This window comes from Lutra lutra, chromosome 8 (assembly GCF_902655055.1).
Source record: "Lutra lutra chromosome 8, mLutLut1.2, whole genome shotgun sequence".
NCBI classification, from domain to species: Eukaryota; Metazoa; Chordata; class Mammalia; order Carnivora; family Mustelidae; genus Lutra; species Lutra lutra.
Window position 1 is genome coordinate 43,611,381 of NC_062285.1, and position 14,552 is coordinate 43,625,932.

Below are 14,552 nucleotides of genomic sequence, written 5' to 3' on the forward strand. Positions count from 1 at the left end.
ACCTGGATGACTTCTGGGAACAGGGTTGCTGGGCTTAGTCCCAAAGTCAGACCTAATGATTTAGTAAATTGAGGTGGGGTGGGACAGTTTTAATTTCTTGCAGATTCCTAGCTGATGCAGTTAGTTTGTGGGCAACTTTGAGAACTACTGGCCTTTGTGCTTGCTAGAATCCTGGCTGCCACTGGGGATTAAAACAATCTTAAACAAGTTCTCTAGGTGAGCTTTTCTGTGGACAGAGGTGTAAGAACCATTGATCTTATCTCAACTAGAATGTTCTAATAACAGACTGGAGGAGGGTAGAGAGATAAGGAAAGAGAAGATCCCGCTGGGCCTATTTTGCTGACTTCTCCTGTCTTCGGTTAACCTTTCAGGCGCAATTCAATGCTGATTGTCAACCTCCTGGCTGTTGCTGGCGGCTGCCTTATGGGGTTCTGCAAAATTGCCGAGTCGGTTGAAATGCTGATCCTGGGCCGGTTAGTTATTGGCCTCTTCTGCGGCCTCTGCACAGGTTTTGTGCCCATGTACATTGGCGAGATCTCTCCGACTGCCCTTCGGGGGGCTTTCGGTACTCTCAACCAGCTGGGCATCGTCATCGGAATCCTGGTGGCTCAGGTACTCCAGAACTCCTATCTAATACGTGTTAGTTTCTTGGCTCATAAAATGAGTTGACATAAAGCTCTCAGGAATCTCTGGCGTATGTAAGTTTCAGGTGTTCCTATTACTGTAGCTCACAGATAGCCAAAGGAGCAGGCAGCATAGAGAAAGAAGAAACAGAATTTATCTTTTCCTTTGGTAAGAGAACGGATGATTTTCTGAATTTTTTTTAAGTTTATCTTTTTTAAGATTCAGTTTGTGAGGGGCGCCTGGGTGGCTCAGTGGGTTGAAGCCTCTGCCTTCGGCTCGGGTCATGGTCCCGGGGTTCTGGGATCGAGCCCCGCGTAGGGCTCTCTGCTCGGCGGGGAGCCTGCTTCCTCCTCTCTCTCTGCCTGCTTTCGATCTCTGTCAACTAAATAAATAAAATCTTAAAAAAAAAAAAAAAAAGATTCAGTTTGTGAGAGGGAGAGATCGAGCATGAGTGCGCTCACAGGAGCCGGGGAGGAAGGCTAGTGGTGCAGGGAGAAGCACACTTAACCCACTCGCATGTGGGACTCCATCCCATGACCCTGGGATCATGACCTGAACCAACTAGCAGATAACGTAACCGACCGAGCCACCCAGGCGCCCTGCCCTGAATTTTTTTTTTTTTTTTTTATTGATTTGAGGGTTATATAAGGTATGAGCCTTATAAAGTATCCTCTTTATCTGGTTTCTAGATCTTTGGTCTGAAAGGCATCATGGGGACAGAAGACCTTTGGCCCCTGCTTTTGGGCTTCACCATCATTCCAGCTGTCCTGCAAAGTGCAGCCCTTCCGTTTTGCCCTGAGAGTCCTAGATTTCTGCTCATCAACAGAAGGGAAGAGGAGAGGGCTAAGGAGAGTGAGTATCCTTCACATGTTCGCTGTAGGAATTTTGGGGTCGTGGTTTATTTTAGGATGAGGGTATTGGATCTGTGTTTTGTCCGCTCCTTTCCTTGCTCCTCTGGACCCAAGTGGAGACTTTCCTGATTGCTCTGGAGTCAGAAACTTTGCACCCCTTAAAGAGTGAAGTGAGAAGCAGGTTAGGGTTAGGGCACGGATGCTAATAGATGAGCCATTATCTGGGGCTCATTCCAGTGTGACTTCTTCCCAGCTGAGTTACAGGGGAGATGAAGTCGAGACGGCACCTTATCTTTATCCTTTTGTCTGTTTGACCAGTCCTCCAACGATTGTGGGGCACCCAGGACGTGAGTCAGGACATCCAGGAGATGAAAGATGAGAGCGCGAGGATGGCGCAAGAGAAGCAGCCCACCGTGTTGGAGCTCTTCCGATCGCACAGCTACCAGCAGCCCATCATGATTTCCATCATGCTCCAGCTGTCCCAGCAGCTGTCTGGAATCAATGCTGTGAGTAGCTGCTCTGTCCCTGGCTGTCCCACACATGCTTCCACTTGCCGGAGGGGCAAAGCGAGGGTGGTTGCTCACCTCCTTACTACCTACAGAGTCCCCACGATTCCTGCACACAGCAGCCATTATGAAAATGTTGGTTATCCAGGTTTTGACTTGTTCTATTTTTCCCTTTTTTTTTTTTTTTTTAAGTTTACTTACATAATCCCTACACCCACCCTGGGGCTAGAACTCACAGCCCCGAGATCAAGAGTCACATGCTCTTACCGAGGGCGCCCGTTAGACGCCCCTGTTTTTATTTCTTTAAAATTTTATCTGCAGTACATGTTTTCCATGTGGGGAAATAAGTAAATACTAAAACTAAAAATTCATCACCTTTAGCCTTGGAACTTGTCGTTAATACTGTTCTCTTTCAAACTTTTTTAAAACATTTACCTACTTTTAATTAATCCTCTTTTCCGACCATTCCTTCTTTATTTCTAGTTGTCTTTTACTCTGATCAATCCTATCTGATGTCATCAGTGATAAGGCAGGCCATGCAGCTGGAGCAGATACAAGAATTTACGCTCTGTGGCTTTTCTCCAGGACTTTACAGTCTTTAAAAAAATCACTGTGAAGCCCTGGGGAATAAGTAGGAAATAAATACAAGAGATCTGGGGGCACACTAGGAACCTAGAGCTGACCTTACTATTCTCTCTGAATATAGTGACTCAGTTCAAAGTGGGGAGCAAAGTGGGAGCTGGCATTTGGCAGGTAGCTTGAATTCTGCAGATAACTAACGACCTTCTAGTTCTTGGGTTCTAGTAGTGGTAAGAGGATACTCCCATACCTTCTAGCCATTCGCAGATAGTGTTTTTGGGTATGAAGCACAGCCTTGTTCTGATTCTGCCCAGAGGGTTTCTCATCACATCATTCTTCAATCAATACGATTAGATCATTCTGTAGCAAAGCATTTTGCAAAACACACTTACTTGATACTCAAAATAGCAAGTTGGTCCTTGGCCTTTTCTCCCTCACATACAAGAAGGTTACTTGTATTTGAAATAGCAGTGCTTTTCATGAAGGATTAGAGGCTGTTACATCAGAAACTGGGAGAAAAAGTAGTTTTTAAAAAACTACTTTTTTTAAAAAGTAGTTTTAAAAAAACCTCTTGAGGTGATTTGATGGATCCCAGTTTCAAATTTTGTCATTTTTAAAAATCACCGTGGCCAGGGCGCCTGGGTGGCTCAGTGGGTTAAGCCTCTGCCTTCGGCTCAGGTCATGATTTCAGGGTCCTGGAATGGAGCCCTGCATCTGGCTCTCTGCTCAACAGGGAGCCTGCTTCCCCCCTCTCTTCCTGACTCTCTGCCTACTTGTGATCTCTTCTCTCTGTCAAATAAAATCTTAATAAAAAATAAATAAAAAATAGGGGGCGCCTGGGTGGCTCAGTGGGTTAAGCCGCTGCCTTCGGCTCAGGTCATGATCCCAGGTCCTGGGTTCGAGCCCCACATCGGGCTTTCTGCTCAGCAGGAAGCCTGCTTCCTCCTCTCTCTCTCTGCCTGCCTCTCTGCCTACTTGTGATTTCTCTCTGTCAAATAAATAAATAAAATCTTTAAAAATAAATAAATAAATAAATAAATAAATAAAAATCACTGTGGGGGCGCCTGGCTGACTCACTCGATAGAGTTTGTGACTCTTGATCTTGGGGCATTGGGTATAGGGATTACTTAAAAATAAAAAAAAATTTTTTTAAGATTTTTATTTTGATTTTTTTTTAATTTGACACAACACAAATGGGGAGTGTTCCCTCTTTTGCTATGTTTTTGTCAAATAAATAAATAAAATCTTTAAAAAAATAATGAATATACATAGTTTCTATCCAAGGTTGTAGGTGTTTGAAGAGTTCTTGAGAAGGTAAGTCCCAGTGTAAACGCATGTGTTCATCACAAAGTCTGATGACAATACGGGTGTAAGGGGCAAACACTCCAGATGAAATTGTAAACTCCTGACCCAAACCTGAAAGACTGAACCTTAGCCAATCTAGATCCTGTTCCCTTGTTCCCTGGAGGTCTGAGTTCAGTATTTGGACATCTCAAAATTAACTATGGTAGCTGTAGCAACCCTACATTTCAGCAGGCTGACCAACAAATAATAAACAATAGTATAAACTGTAGCTTACTTAATACTAAGTAAATGTTAAATTAAAATGATAGCTGGTGTCATTTCCTCAAACACTTGGAAAGGACCTAGGGTTAGGGGTCAGCTGAGGTTCTGTTTCTATTTTCAGGAGCAGGCTGAGGTTACTTCCAGTTGCTTCGCTGTCAGAATAGGATATCTGTGTGCCGGTCACTGTGCAAGGGTTCAAGGGTTAGAGGAATTGTCCATTGAAGAAGCTAAATTGAGGAACTTGATACTGGCTGGCTTTGTCGGAAGATCATGCAACTTTTGATCTCGAGGTCTTGATTTCCAATGCCATGTTGGGTGTAGAGGTTATTTTAAAAAAAAAAAACAAAAAAGACTTTAAAACAAACCAAAAAAGCTTAACCAATAGTTATTAAAGAGGAGACTTCAGTGAGCAAGAGGAGTAAACATTGAAGAAGAAAATGGAAACAAGTAGCTAGAATTGAGAACCAAGAAGAGAAGAGGGATAAGATAGAAGACGATTTCTTTTGTAGAAAAGACACTGAGTGTGAACCAAAAAGCCCAGAAAGGACTCCTTAACCTCCTGGGACTTGGAGTTTATTTTTCTGAGGGTTTTTTTAACTGCTGTGCACAGCTGCGGTTTCACAGTTGTATCTTTTGTTTCCTATCAGGTCTTCTATTATTCAACAGGAATTTTCGAGGACGCAGGTGTTAAGGAGCCCATCTATGCCACCATTGGCGCGGGTGTGGTTAATACCATCTTCACCGTCGTCTCTGTAAGTTGGATGGTGTGAAAGTTTGGGGACCGGGATAGGGGGCCTTCTTACGCTGGGTTCAAAGCTGGGTTTCTTGTCCTGCCATCTCCCTCCTCCCTACCATCATTTAAACAATAAACCTTTGTGTTACCTCGTTCTCCTCTGGGAAAGGAGAGCTGTTGAATGATGGGTATAAAAGTCTTTACTCACTCCAAGCAAATTAGAAGTAGGTGAGAAAGAGGGAGGTATTAAAGGGATTCTGTAGGATGCTTTAAACTCGGAACTAACACGGGAAGTGTGGGGGTGCCTGCATGGCTCAGTTGGTTAAGTGACTGCCTTTGGCTGAGGTCCTGATCCCACAGTCCTGGGATCAAGTCCCGCATGGGCCATGTAACTCAGCAGGGAGCCTGCTTCTCCCTCTCCCTTTCCGGTCTCATGCTGTTTCTCTCCCTCTTTCTTTCTCAAATAAATAAATAAAATCTTAAGTAAATAAACAGGGAAGTATGACTATAACAAGTATCCTGCTGTTGGTAAGGCAGATTCAGGTAGTTGGTAACAGTGTTTTCCTGAAAGGGAAAGCAGAAATTTTACATTCTATTCTTCTTTTAGCTGTTTCTGGTGGAAAGGGCAGGGAGGAGGACTCTGCATATGATTGGCCTCGGAGGGATGGCTGTTTGTTCCATCTTGATGACCATCTCCTTGTTGTTGAAGGTGAGTACTCTTTGAGTGAAGGAGAGGGAGGGGATGGGAAGAGAAGGTTATAGGTGACTCTGACATTGGGTGGGAAGGTGAGGTTGGAGATCCATAAAGTCACGTGTTTTACAAAAAGTGAATCATCAGAGATAGGTAATGAAACTGCTATTATTCTATATATACATTCTACAGAACACAGGCTTGTAATTTAATTCTTCATGTAATGTTGAGGTAATTTTTCCCATTTTACGGGTGATGAAATGATCTTAGTGCAGAATAACACATGTGAGCACAAGGCTAGGAGTCAAAAACCCAGCCTTTTGAGTCTTAAGTCAAATAACTCCATTGTACCCCAGGACAGAGGGAGCTTTTCATTATCCGTCAGTCCTCATCTCTGGGAGGCTAGATCCTATCCAGGCTGAGCTGTCTTTACTACTAACTTTCTTTGTTCTTTCCTCATTTAGGATGACTATAATTGGATGAGCTTTGTTTGTATTGGGGCTATCTTGGTCTTTGTGGCCTTCTTTGAAATTGGCCCGGGCCCCATTCCCTGGTTTATCGTGGCCGAACTCTTCAGCCAAGGACCCCGCCCAGCTGCAATGGCAGTGGCTGGTTGTTCCAACTGGACCTCCAACTTTCTCGTTGGGCTACTCTTCCCTTCAGCTGCGGTAAGTAAATTACAAACAAACTCAACCAAGCCCATCTCGAAATCAGCTCACTAAAGCCAACACATTTAAAATCTGGCAACTGATGCCACAGAGGATTAGATACTGAGTGTTTCATGTTTTGGTGTTTTGTTTTTTAAAATTTTATTCAAGATACTATTTTTTTATTTGTCAGAGTAACAGGCAGAGAGGGGAGCAGGCTCCCTGTGGGACTCCATCCCAGGACCAGGGGATCATAAACCTGAACTGAAGGCAGACGCTTAACCAACCAAGCCACCCAGGCGTCCCTAGATTTTATTTATTTTAGAGAGTGAGATTGTGGGAAGGGGAGGAGCAGAGGAAGAGGGAGAGAATCTCAAGTAGACACTGTGCTAATAAGCATTGTGCCTGACCTGGGGCTTGATTTCCTGACCCTGAGATCAGGACCTGAGTGAAAAATAAAGAGTTGGGACACTCAGCCAACTAAACCACCCAGGCGCCCCAGGTGTCAAGTGTTTTAAACCAGATTTTCTTCTCATTTTCAATGGCATATAGAAAAGGAAGGAATGGTAACAAAAAAAAGGTTGAAGCAGGAGGGCAAAACTGGGAAACTGGGGACCTCTGTTTCTTTAAAGTGAACTCTACCCCCCATCATGGGGCTCAAATTCAAGACATGAAGATCAAGAGTCACATGTTCTACTGACTGAGCCAGCCAGGTGCCCCAAAACTGGACATTTTCATTTATTTTAATTTTAAAAATCTCTACACCCAGCTTGGGGCTTGAACTCATGAGCCCAAGATCCAGTCACGCACTCTACCAACTGAGGCAGTTGGGTGTCCCAGTACTGGGAATTTTGAAAAGACCGCTGGTCTGGGGTGATTACAGGAATAGTTCTGTCTAGATACAGTGATCATGATCAGTCTCAAAGGATTCCAGAACAACACTTAAATCCACAGTTTGAATTAGCTGGCATTAATGACCTCATGACCTTAAAGACTCATTAATAATCATAGGATATTAATGAATGAATGAGATCCTATTATAAAATGACCTGGAGCTGATTCCTTAAATAAATGTACTTGTAGTGGACATGGAATGCATTTCCTATATCTGTGAGTCTTTCAGAAACCAGATTTTTGAAACCCGGATTTTTAAAATAATCAGAAGTCCTAGGGCCCCTGGGTGGGGCTCAGTCAGTTAAGCATCTGCCTTCAACTTAGGCCATGATCCCAGAGCTGGGATCCAACCCTGTATCTGGCTCCTTGGTCAGTGGGAAGCCACCTCCTCTTCCTACCTGCCGTTCTCCCCCTGCCTGTGCAGACACTCTGTTTCTCTCTCTCCTCTTTCTGACAAATAAATAAAACCTTTTTTAAAAAATGTCCTGGAATACTCAATAGGTATTTGGGAGCAGATAGGGATCTTTAATGAATGGGAAAAGGAATGACACAGGATTAGAGATAAAGTAAGTGAGCAGTGGCATTTAAAGACACAAAGAGGACTCCGTGTTCTTGTTAAATGTGGAAGGCTTGTGCCTCGAAGCCTCCTAGAAATGGATGGGAAGGAGAGGTTTGGCAATGACCAGAATTTACACTGACACTCTTTTTTTGGTATCTTTTCACTAGTTCTATCTAGGACCCTATGTTTTTATCATCTTCACTGGCTTCCTCATCATCTTCTTGGTCTTCACCTTCTTCAAAGTCCCTGAGACCCGTGGCAGGACTTTTGAGGAAATCACACGAGCCTTTGAAGGGCAGGCACGGGATGCTAACAGAGCTGAGAAGGGCCCCATCGTGGAGATGAACAGCATCCAGCCAGTGAAGGAGACTGCCACTGTCTAAGCCATGCCTCCTTCCCGCCTCCCTCCCAACATGGAAAAGCCACCTCTCCCCCAGATGAGGGAGAGACCTCATCAGGTTGTAACCCAGGACTGTTTCTGAATGCTGCTACTTGATTCCTTTCTCTTCCCACACACTCCATGAGCACTCAGAGGAACCCAGTGCTGGAGCTAGTATCTTCAGTGGCTTTCGAAACATTTCATTTCTTGGACATTTTCTCTTCTGTTGAGGAGAGACCAAGTGAACCTACCTTCATTTCAGGAGGAACTGGCCGCTTGCCATATGACAACATTGCCAGCTCTTCCTCCCTTGGGTTCTAACAGGGCCTCGTGAGGGCCAGTAGGGGGGTAAGAGTGAGGTGCAGTTTCCCTGATCCCAGACTTTCAGGAAGCAGATGTACATGAGTGTGGAGGGCAGAAAGGGATTAAATAAGAGCACCTTCCTTGCTTCCATACAGCTCTGCAGAGCAAATTAACTTGAGTTTATTTATTTAATCTTCTGGTTTTATTGCATAAATATTTATTTTTTTAAGTGTAAAATAATTTTACCAAATAATGAAAACATAAGGAAATTGAGGATAGAGGGAGGCGCGTGAGGAGAGGTTATAGGGTAGAAGATGCGATACTGGAGAGAGAGGTCGAGGTGCAATAGGCCGATTCAGGGAGAAGCATAACGTGTTCTCAGAGGGTATATGATGGGGTTTGTGAAGTCTGCACGTTGCCTCTTAACCTTCAGGTGAAAACTCTAAAGTTTAATTTCTCAGAAAAGTCATGTGCCTGTATTAAGAAGCTACTGGTTACTTTTCGAACTTCTTTCTTTGTTTAAAATTATATATAGTATTACTGAAACCTAGGGTTATTATTAAGATGGGCATTATAGCTAATGGTGGTGGGTGGGTTCTAACTTTGGTTGGAGTCCGGAGAAGGGAAGGTTATTTCTAGAAATCTTTCTCCCCTCCCTGGACAAAACTACTTCCCCTTGTTGCAGACTCATGGGGTAGGGGGTGTTTTAAGTATTCCTAACACCCGCCTGGTAGGAAAACCTTCCAAATGAAAAGCCCAAAATAGTGGTTCTTGGTAGAGGTTCTGTATTTCTCCATTTTGTTCTTTAGGAGATTTTAGTTGTTGATTTTTAATTATATTTAAGCCATAGCTTTAAAAGAATTCAGAGGAGAATGTTCATAAACTAACTTGGAACTTGTAACCTCAGCTCTGGAAGAGGATTTTTCCTGAACGATTATTACCTAGTTAAGTATGTTACTGCTTAGGGTCGTCGCATCCATATTTGCATAGTGTGACGGCAGGTGCCCTTAGGGGACCATACATTTGGGGTAGTATGAGTAAATGTGCAGTGTAGCCCACACTTGAGAGAGAGTATGAATGTATGTGCACTGTCACTTTGCTCTGGGTGGGAGTAGATGACTGGTAACTTGTGTCCTCTGTTCCTACAGCCCCCCCTTTGAATAAAAGGTATTCAGACTCATCTCTCTATATATATATACTTATATATATATATATAAAACAACTGCCTTTGCTGGGTAGAATTTGTATCTACAGTTTTATTCCAGAGTTCAGGCTCATCTGGCTAATTTTCCATGTCGGGCAATTGGGGGAGAACACCTTAAATCTTGAGATGGAGGGTGGAGGACTCTGCCTCCCTCTATACCCACACAGTGGCAGTGGGAAAGGAAAGTGTGAGATCAGAACATATGGCCTCTTGGAGGGGAGTGGGAGGAGAGAGGGAGCCTTTCTTTTAAGGGGATAATAAACAAAGTGAAGACTTCTAACTGTAGAGCATTTTAGAGTCAGACAAGGTGGAGGGAGGGATGTACGCTTGCCTCAGGTCATGGACACCTCTACAAATCATCTAGTTTCCCAGTATTTTTATAAATGAAGATTCGGCCCCATGACACCTACTCTGTCTTCCCTCTTTCATATGTTGCTTGATCACCCTTCTCTCCTTGGTGCTTAACATATTTCAGACCCTTTAGCCAAATCCTTGCCCTTAACAGTATTGTAGTCACCAGTTCTCACTGTAACCCCTGGTCACAGCCTATGGAAAAGAAACTCACAGAGCTTCTATGGAATGGGGCTTGGTTGACCAGGTGACTTTAACCACCCCTCTGCTTCTGAAGACTCAAAAAACAGTGGGTTGGCAGTAACGCTGTGTGGAAGTTTTCCCATTTCTCGGTGACCAGATTGTGAATATTTGCAAATGGATTTTCTATTATTAATGTTACTGTGGTTCTTTGTTTTGAAATAAAAACTCTGAATGTACATATGACATCACAGGCTTTTTTAATTCTGCTTTGGTTTCAACAAAATCAGCTTTAGTTTACATTTCTTAACTTCCATTTATTTATTTATTTTTAAAGATTTTGTTTATTTGACAGAGATCACAAGTAGGCAGAGAGGCAGGCAGAGAGCCAGATGCGGGGCTGGATCCCAGGACCCTGGGATCATGACCTGAGCCAAAGGCAGAGGCTTTAATCCACTGAGCCATCCAGGTGCCCCTTAACTTCCGTTTAGACAAGAAAACACACCCACTTGCACTCATTAATAACTTCATGCCTGGGGCGCCTGGGTGGCTCAGTGGGTTAAGCCGCTGCCTTCGGCTCAGGTCATGATCTCGGGGTCCTGGGATCGAGTCCCGCATCGGGCTCTCTGCTCAGCAGGGAGCCTGCTTCCCTTCCTCTCTCTCTCTGCCTGCCTCTCTGCCTACTTGTGATCTCTCTCTGTCAAATAAATAAATAAATAAAATATAAAAAAAAAATAACTTAATGCCTTCATTTATGGACTGACATTCTGACATTCCCTTCCTTACATTCCCTATCCTTACTAAAGTTACCTGAATGGCTCCTTTTTTATTTCTATTTGGCCCAGGCATGAGCTCTGACAAGCCTTCCTGCCGGCAAACGTAATCATGACACTGGTACTCTGTTAGGAGGAAGGAGAATGAAAGAAACCCTGAATGTCCTGAAAGAGCTTGGGAATTGCACCATATTCTCCATAATTGTGGGAATATCAGGTCCCTTTTTCCATTTTTGCTCTCTCGGTCCATTTTCCAATAACCAGAGTAAACAAAAAGATCGTGTCACTCCTCTGCTTAAAGCCTGATTACATCTTGTCACACTTAAAGTGGCATCCAGACTCCCTTACTATGACCTGTAAATTTGGTGACCATATATCCTAGCTGACTCCTGTTACCCTGGAGTAATACTTAGAGTATATACGGCTTTCATTCATTATCAAAACCCCCTAAAAATATCTTAGGGCTACTCTACCTAAAACGTTTCCTTAACTTCATCTCTTGTTTCTCTGCTTACAGAAGTCTAGCCCCGCTGAGCCTTCTAATTCTCAAACACTTCAAGTTCATTATTAGTAGGTGCTTTGCACTTGTACCCCTGTGCTTAGAATAGTCGGCCTCAGGGCCGCCTAGGTGGCTCAGTGGGTTAAGACTCTGCCTTAGGCTGGGGTCAAGATATCAGGGTCTTGGGATTGAGTCCTATATTGGGCTCTCTGCTCAGCAGGGAGCCTGCTTCCCCCCTCTTCTCTCTCTCTGCCTGCCTCTCTGCCTACTTGTGATCTGCGTCAAAATCTTAAAAAAAAAAAATATTCTTCCTCAGAATTTTGTATGGCTCAGTCTGTCTGGTGAGTTAGGTATTAGTAAACAACCTCTGTAGAATATAAGCTCAAAAGCAAGTACCTTGTCTGTCTCGCTCCTGCCCCAAACACTGCTGGACATCAACTGATTAAGTGTTATCGAACTGGTTGGCTCCTATCAGAAGACAGAAACTACACAATGGTTTTATCAGAGAAAGTGGAATATAAAGAATGTCAAGCTGGGCCACCTGGCTGGCTTAGTCAGAAGAGCTTGTGGCTCTTGATCTCACGGTTGTGAGTTTAAACCCCACATTGGATGTAGAGATTACTTACAAAAAAAAAAAAAATTCAAGGTGTAATAAGTAAAAAATAGCAGGGGTACCTGGCTGGGTCTGTCAGTGGAGCAAGCGACTCTTGATCTTGGTGTTGTGATTTCAAGCCCTACGTTGGGCATGGAGCCTACTTTAAAAAAACTTTTTAATTAAAAAAAAAAAGGAAAATAATAGAACTAAATATGGTATTCTAGAGCTGAGGAAGCGTATCCAGGGAGAGACACCCTTGGAAGAGAGGCCACCTCCCCAAAGCTGAGGCTCAGTTCTTTTTTTTTTTTTTTTTTTCCAAGATTTTATTTGAGAGAGGGAAACAGAGTGTGATGGAGGGTTGGCGGGGGTGGGGGGGGAGAGGAAGCAGCAGGAAAGGGAGAGGAGGGCTCCCCCGAGCAGGGAGCCCAAGGCGGGGCTCAATCCCAGGACTCCAGGATCATGACCCCAGCCAAAGGCAGGCGCTTTACCGACTGAGCCACCCCAGGCACCCCTAAGGCTCAGATCTTTGAAAATGCAGAGTTGGGGTGCCTGGGTGGCTCAGTGGGTTAAGCCTCTGCCTTCGGCTCAGGTCATGATTTCAGGGTCCTGGAATGGAGCCCTGCATCTGGCTTTCTGCTCAGCGGGGAGCCTGCTTCCCCCTCTCTCTCTGCCTGCCTCTCTGCCTACTTGTGATCTGTCAAATAAATAAAATCTTCAAAAAAAAAAAAAATAAAGAAAATGCAGAGTTGTAGTCTACTGGATAGAGAAATTTGCTGGATTGCACAGGCCAGAGCTGGTGTGGCCTGAGAAGCAGGGGACAACTGCAGGTGAGCCACAGCTGGTGGCCAGATATGTTGAGTGTACAGAGGGGGTGGGCACCAATTGGGGGGGGGGGCGGTCCTTGGAGCCTTGTGGGAAATGATTGCCAGACATGGGCTGGGGCTGTGAGGTGACTGATGGAGCTTGTATTCTGGGTGCATGACTGGGGCAGGGTGCCACCAAACGTTTTGTCATCTATGGTTTGGCCCCTGGAAAGAGCAGGAAAAGCCCCATTCTTCCTAGAGTATCCTAACAGCACCATCTACTGAAAAAACTTCACTGTGCTTAACACTCTCAAGAGGAAATGATCTAAAGGCATTCCATCCATTACCAAAAGGATGAATTTGGAGCCCAGAGGCAAAAAATCAGTAACTAGCAGAATAAATGTGAGGTGACTGGCTGAAGTGGTCCTGGGCTGAGAGAATGACTCTTTCCACACCTCCCAAAGTCTACCTGTGCTTTTGATAAAATTCAAGTTAAAACATACCACCTTTTTTTTTTTTCTTTTTTAGCCTAAAAGGGTTTTTGCAGAACCTTTGGCCAAGGTTCCAGCTGGAAGGCTGCAGGGAAAGTTGGGCTGGTGGCCGCAGCCCAGGGTTGAGAAAGGGAGACGGGGAGAGGTAGGCGTGCCCCTGGGCCTGGAGCCTGGCGCTGTGAGATGCTGGGGAGTGGCCACAGGTGGGTACCAGACCACAGGTGAGCCCCAGTCCTCCAGCTCTGGCTCTACGTTCCCGGGGCTTCCCTATGCCATCCTATCACCAGGGAGAACTACTTGAGTGTCGATTCCCAAAGTGACCCCAACGAATCAAGTGTCAAATCTGTGCCCTGGATCCGGGCCCTGGTTGCGACGGCACAGGTGTAACCGTCGTCGCGCCGAGCGCCGACCTTGCCTCGAGTTGCCGCCGGACTCGCTCTGGGACCGCTGCCGGAAGCCGGCTTCTAGAGAGCGCAGGTTTCCGGCTTGAGCCTCTCCAGCCCCGGGCGTGGCCCTGCGGCGGGCACCGCCCACTTCCTCCCCTTTTCCCCGCCCCCCCCCGCGGCGCAGCTGGAGGCCCGCCTGGAGCCAAGGAATCCGCAGACCCTGCGGGAGGCGGGGCTTCAGCCGCCTCTTCACTGCGCAGGCGTGAACGGCCGCAAACCTCTAGTCCGTATCCCGTTTGGTTCAAGGTCTTTGAAACCATTTCTGGTTCTAGTCCAGGTCGTAGCCCAGAAAACCTTCCAAAGCAGGTATTTCTCACCTGCCTTATTATGAAGTGAATTTAACTACCCATCCTAGATTGCTCGAGGCTTAGTGACTTAATTGATAAGCCTGAATCACGTGAGTTACATTAGATAGATTTCAGAAATTAAATCCAAATCTCATTTTTTTTTAAAATGAGGAAATTGAGAGCAATGAATGAATTGGCAAAACGAGCTGGCATGGTACCTCTGTCTCTTGACTAAATGCTCAGGGACTGGAATAAAGTTAAGTAGCCAATAAGGTGTAAGGGTGCCGGTTTATACATATGTTTACCTAAATATTATAAAAAAGTGTTTAATTTTTTTAAGGTTTTATTTATTCATTTGAGAGAGAGCACATGGGCGGGAAGAGGGATGTAGGGAGAAGGACAAGCAGGCTCCTCCTTGGTGGAGGGTGTTCTGGAGCGCAGGGATAGGGCTGGGGCCAGGGCTGCCTGCCTCTCCCTCTGCCTGTGCTCTCTCTCTCTCTCTCTCTCTCTCTCTCTCTGACAAATCAAAAAAAAAAAGAAAAGAAAAAGAAAAAAAAAAGAAAGAAACTCTTTTTTTTTTTTTTAAGATTT

The 14,552-nt window shown here is 44.9% G+C and overlaps 1 protein-coding gene across 3 annotated transcripts in view; it reads left to right on the top strand.

The window, feature by feature from the left end:
* Nucleotides 1–10,313, top strand: part of SLC2A3 (solute carrier family 2 member 3) — a 96,959-nt gene extending 86,646 nt beyond the window's left edge. For all 3 annotated transcript variants that reach the window (XM_047741058.1, XM_047741057.1, XM_047741059.1), the window contains 7 exons: nucleotides 372–612; nucleotides 1,314–1,476; nucleotides 1,794–1,981; nucleotides 4,774–4,878; nucleotides 5,467–5,568; nucleotides 6,015–6,218; nucleotides 7,818–10,313. In XM_047741058.1, the coding sequence (XP_047597014.1) occupies nucleotides 372–612; nucleotides 1,314–1,476; nucleotides 1,794–1,981; nucleotides 4,774–4,878; nucleotides 5,467–5,568; nucleotides 6,015–6,218; nucleotides 7,818–8,033 (1,219 nt within the window). In that variant the 3' untranslated portion in view covers nucleotides 8,034–10,313. The remainder of the gene's footprint in view (nucleotides 1–371; nucleotides 613–1,313; nucleotides 1,477–1,793; nucleotides 1,982–4,773; nucleotides 4,879–5,466; nucleotides 5,569–6,014; nucleotides 6,219–7,817) is intronic.
* Nucleotides 10,314–14,552: the final 4,239 nt, after the last annotated feature.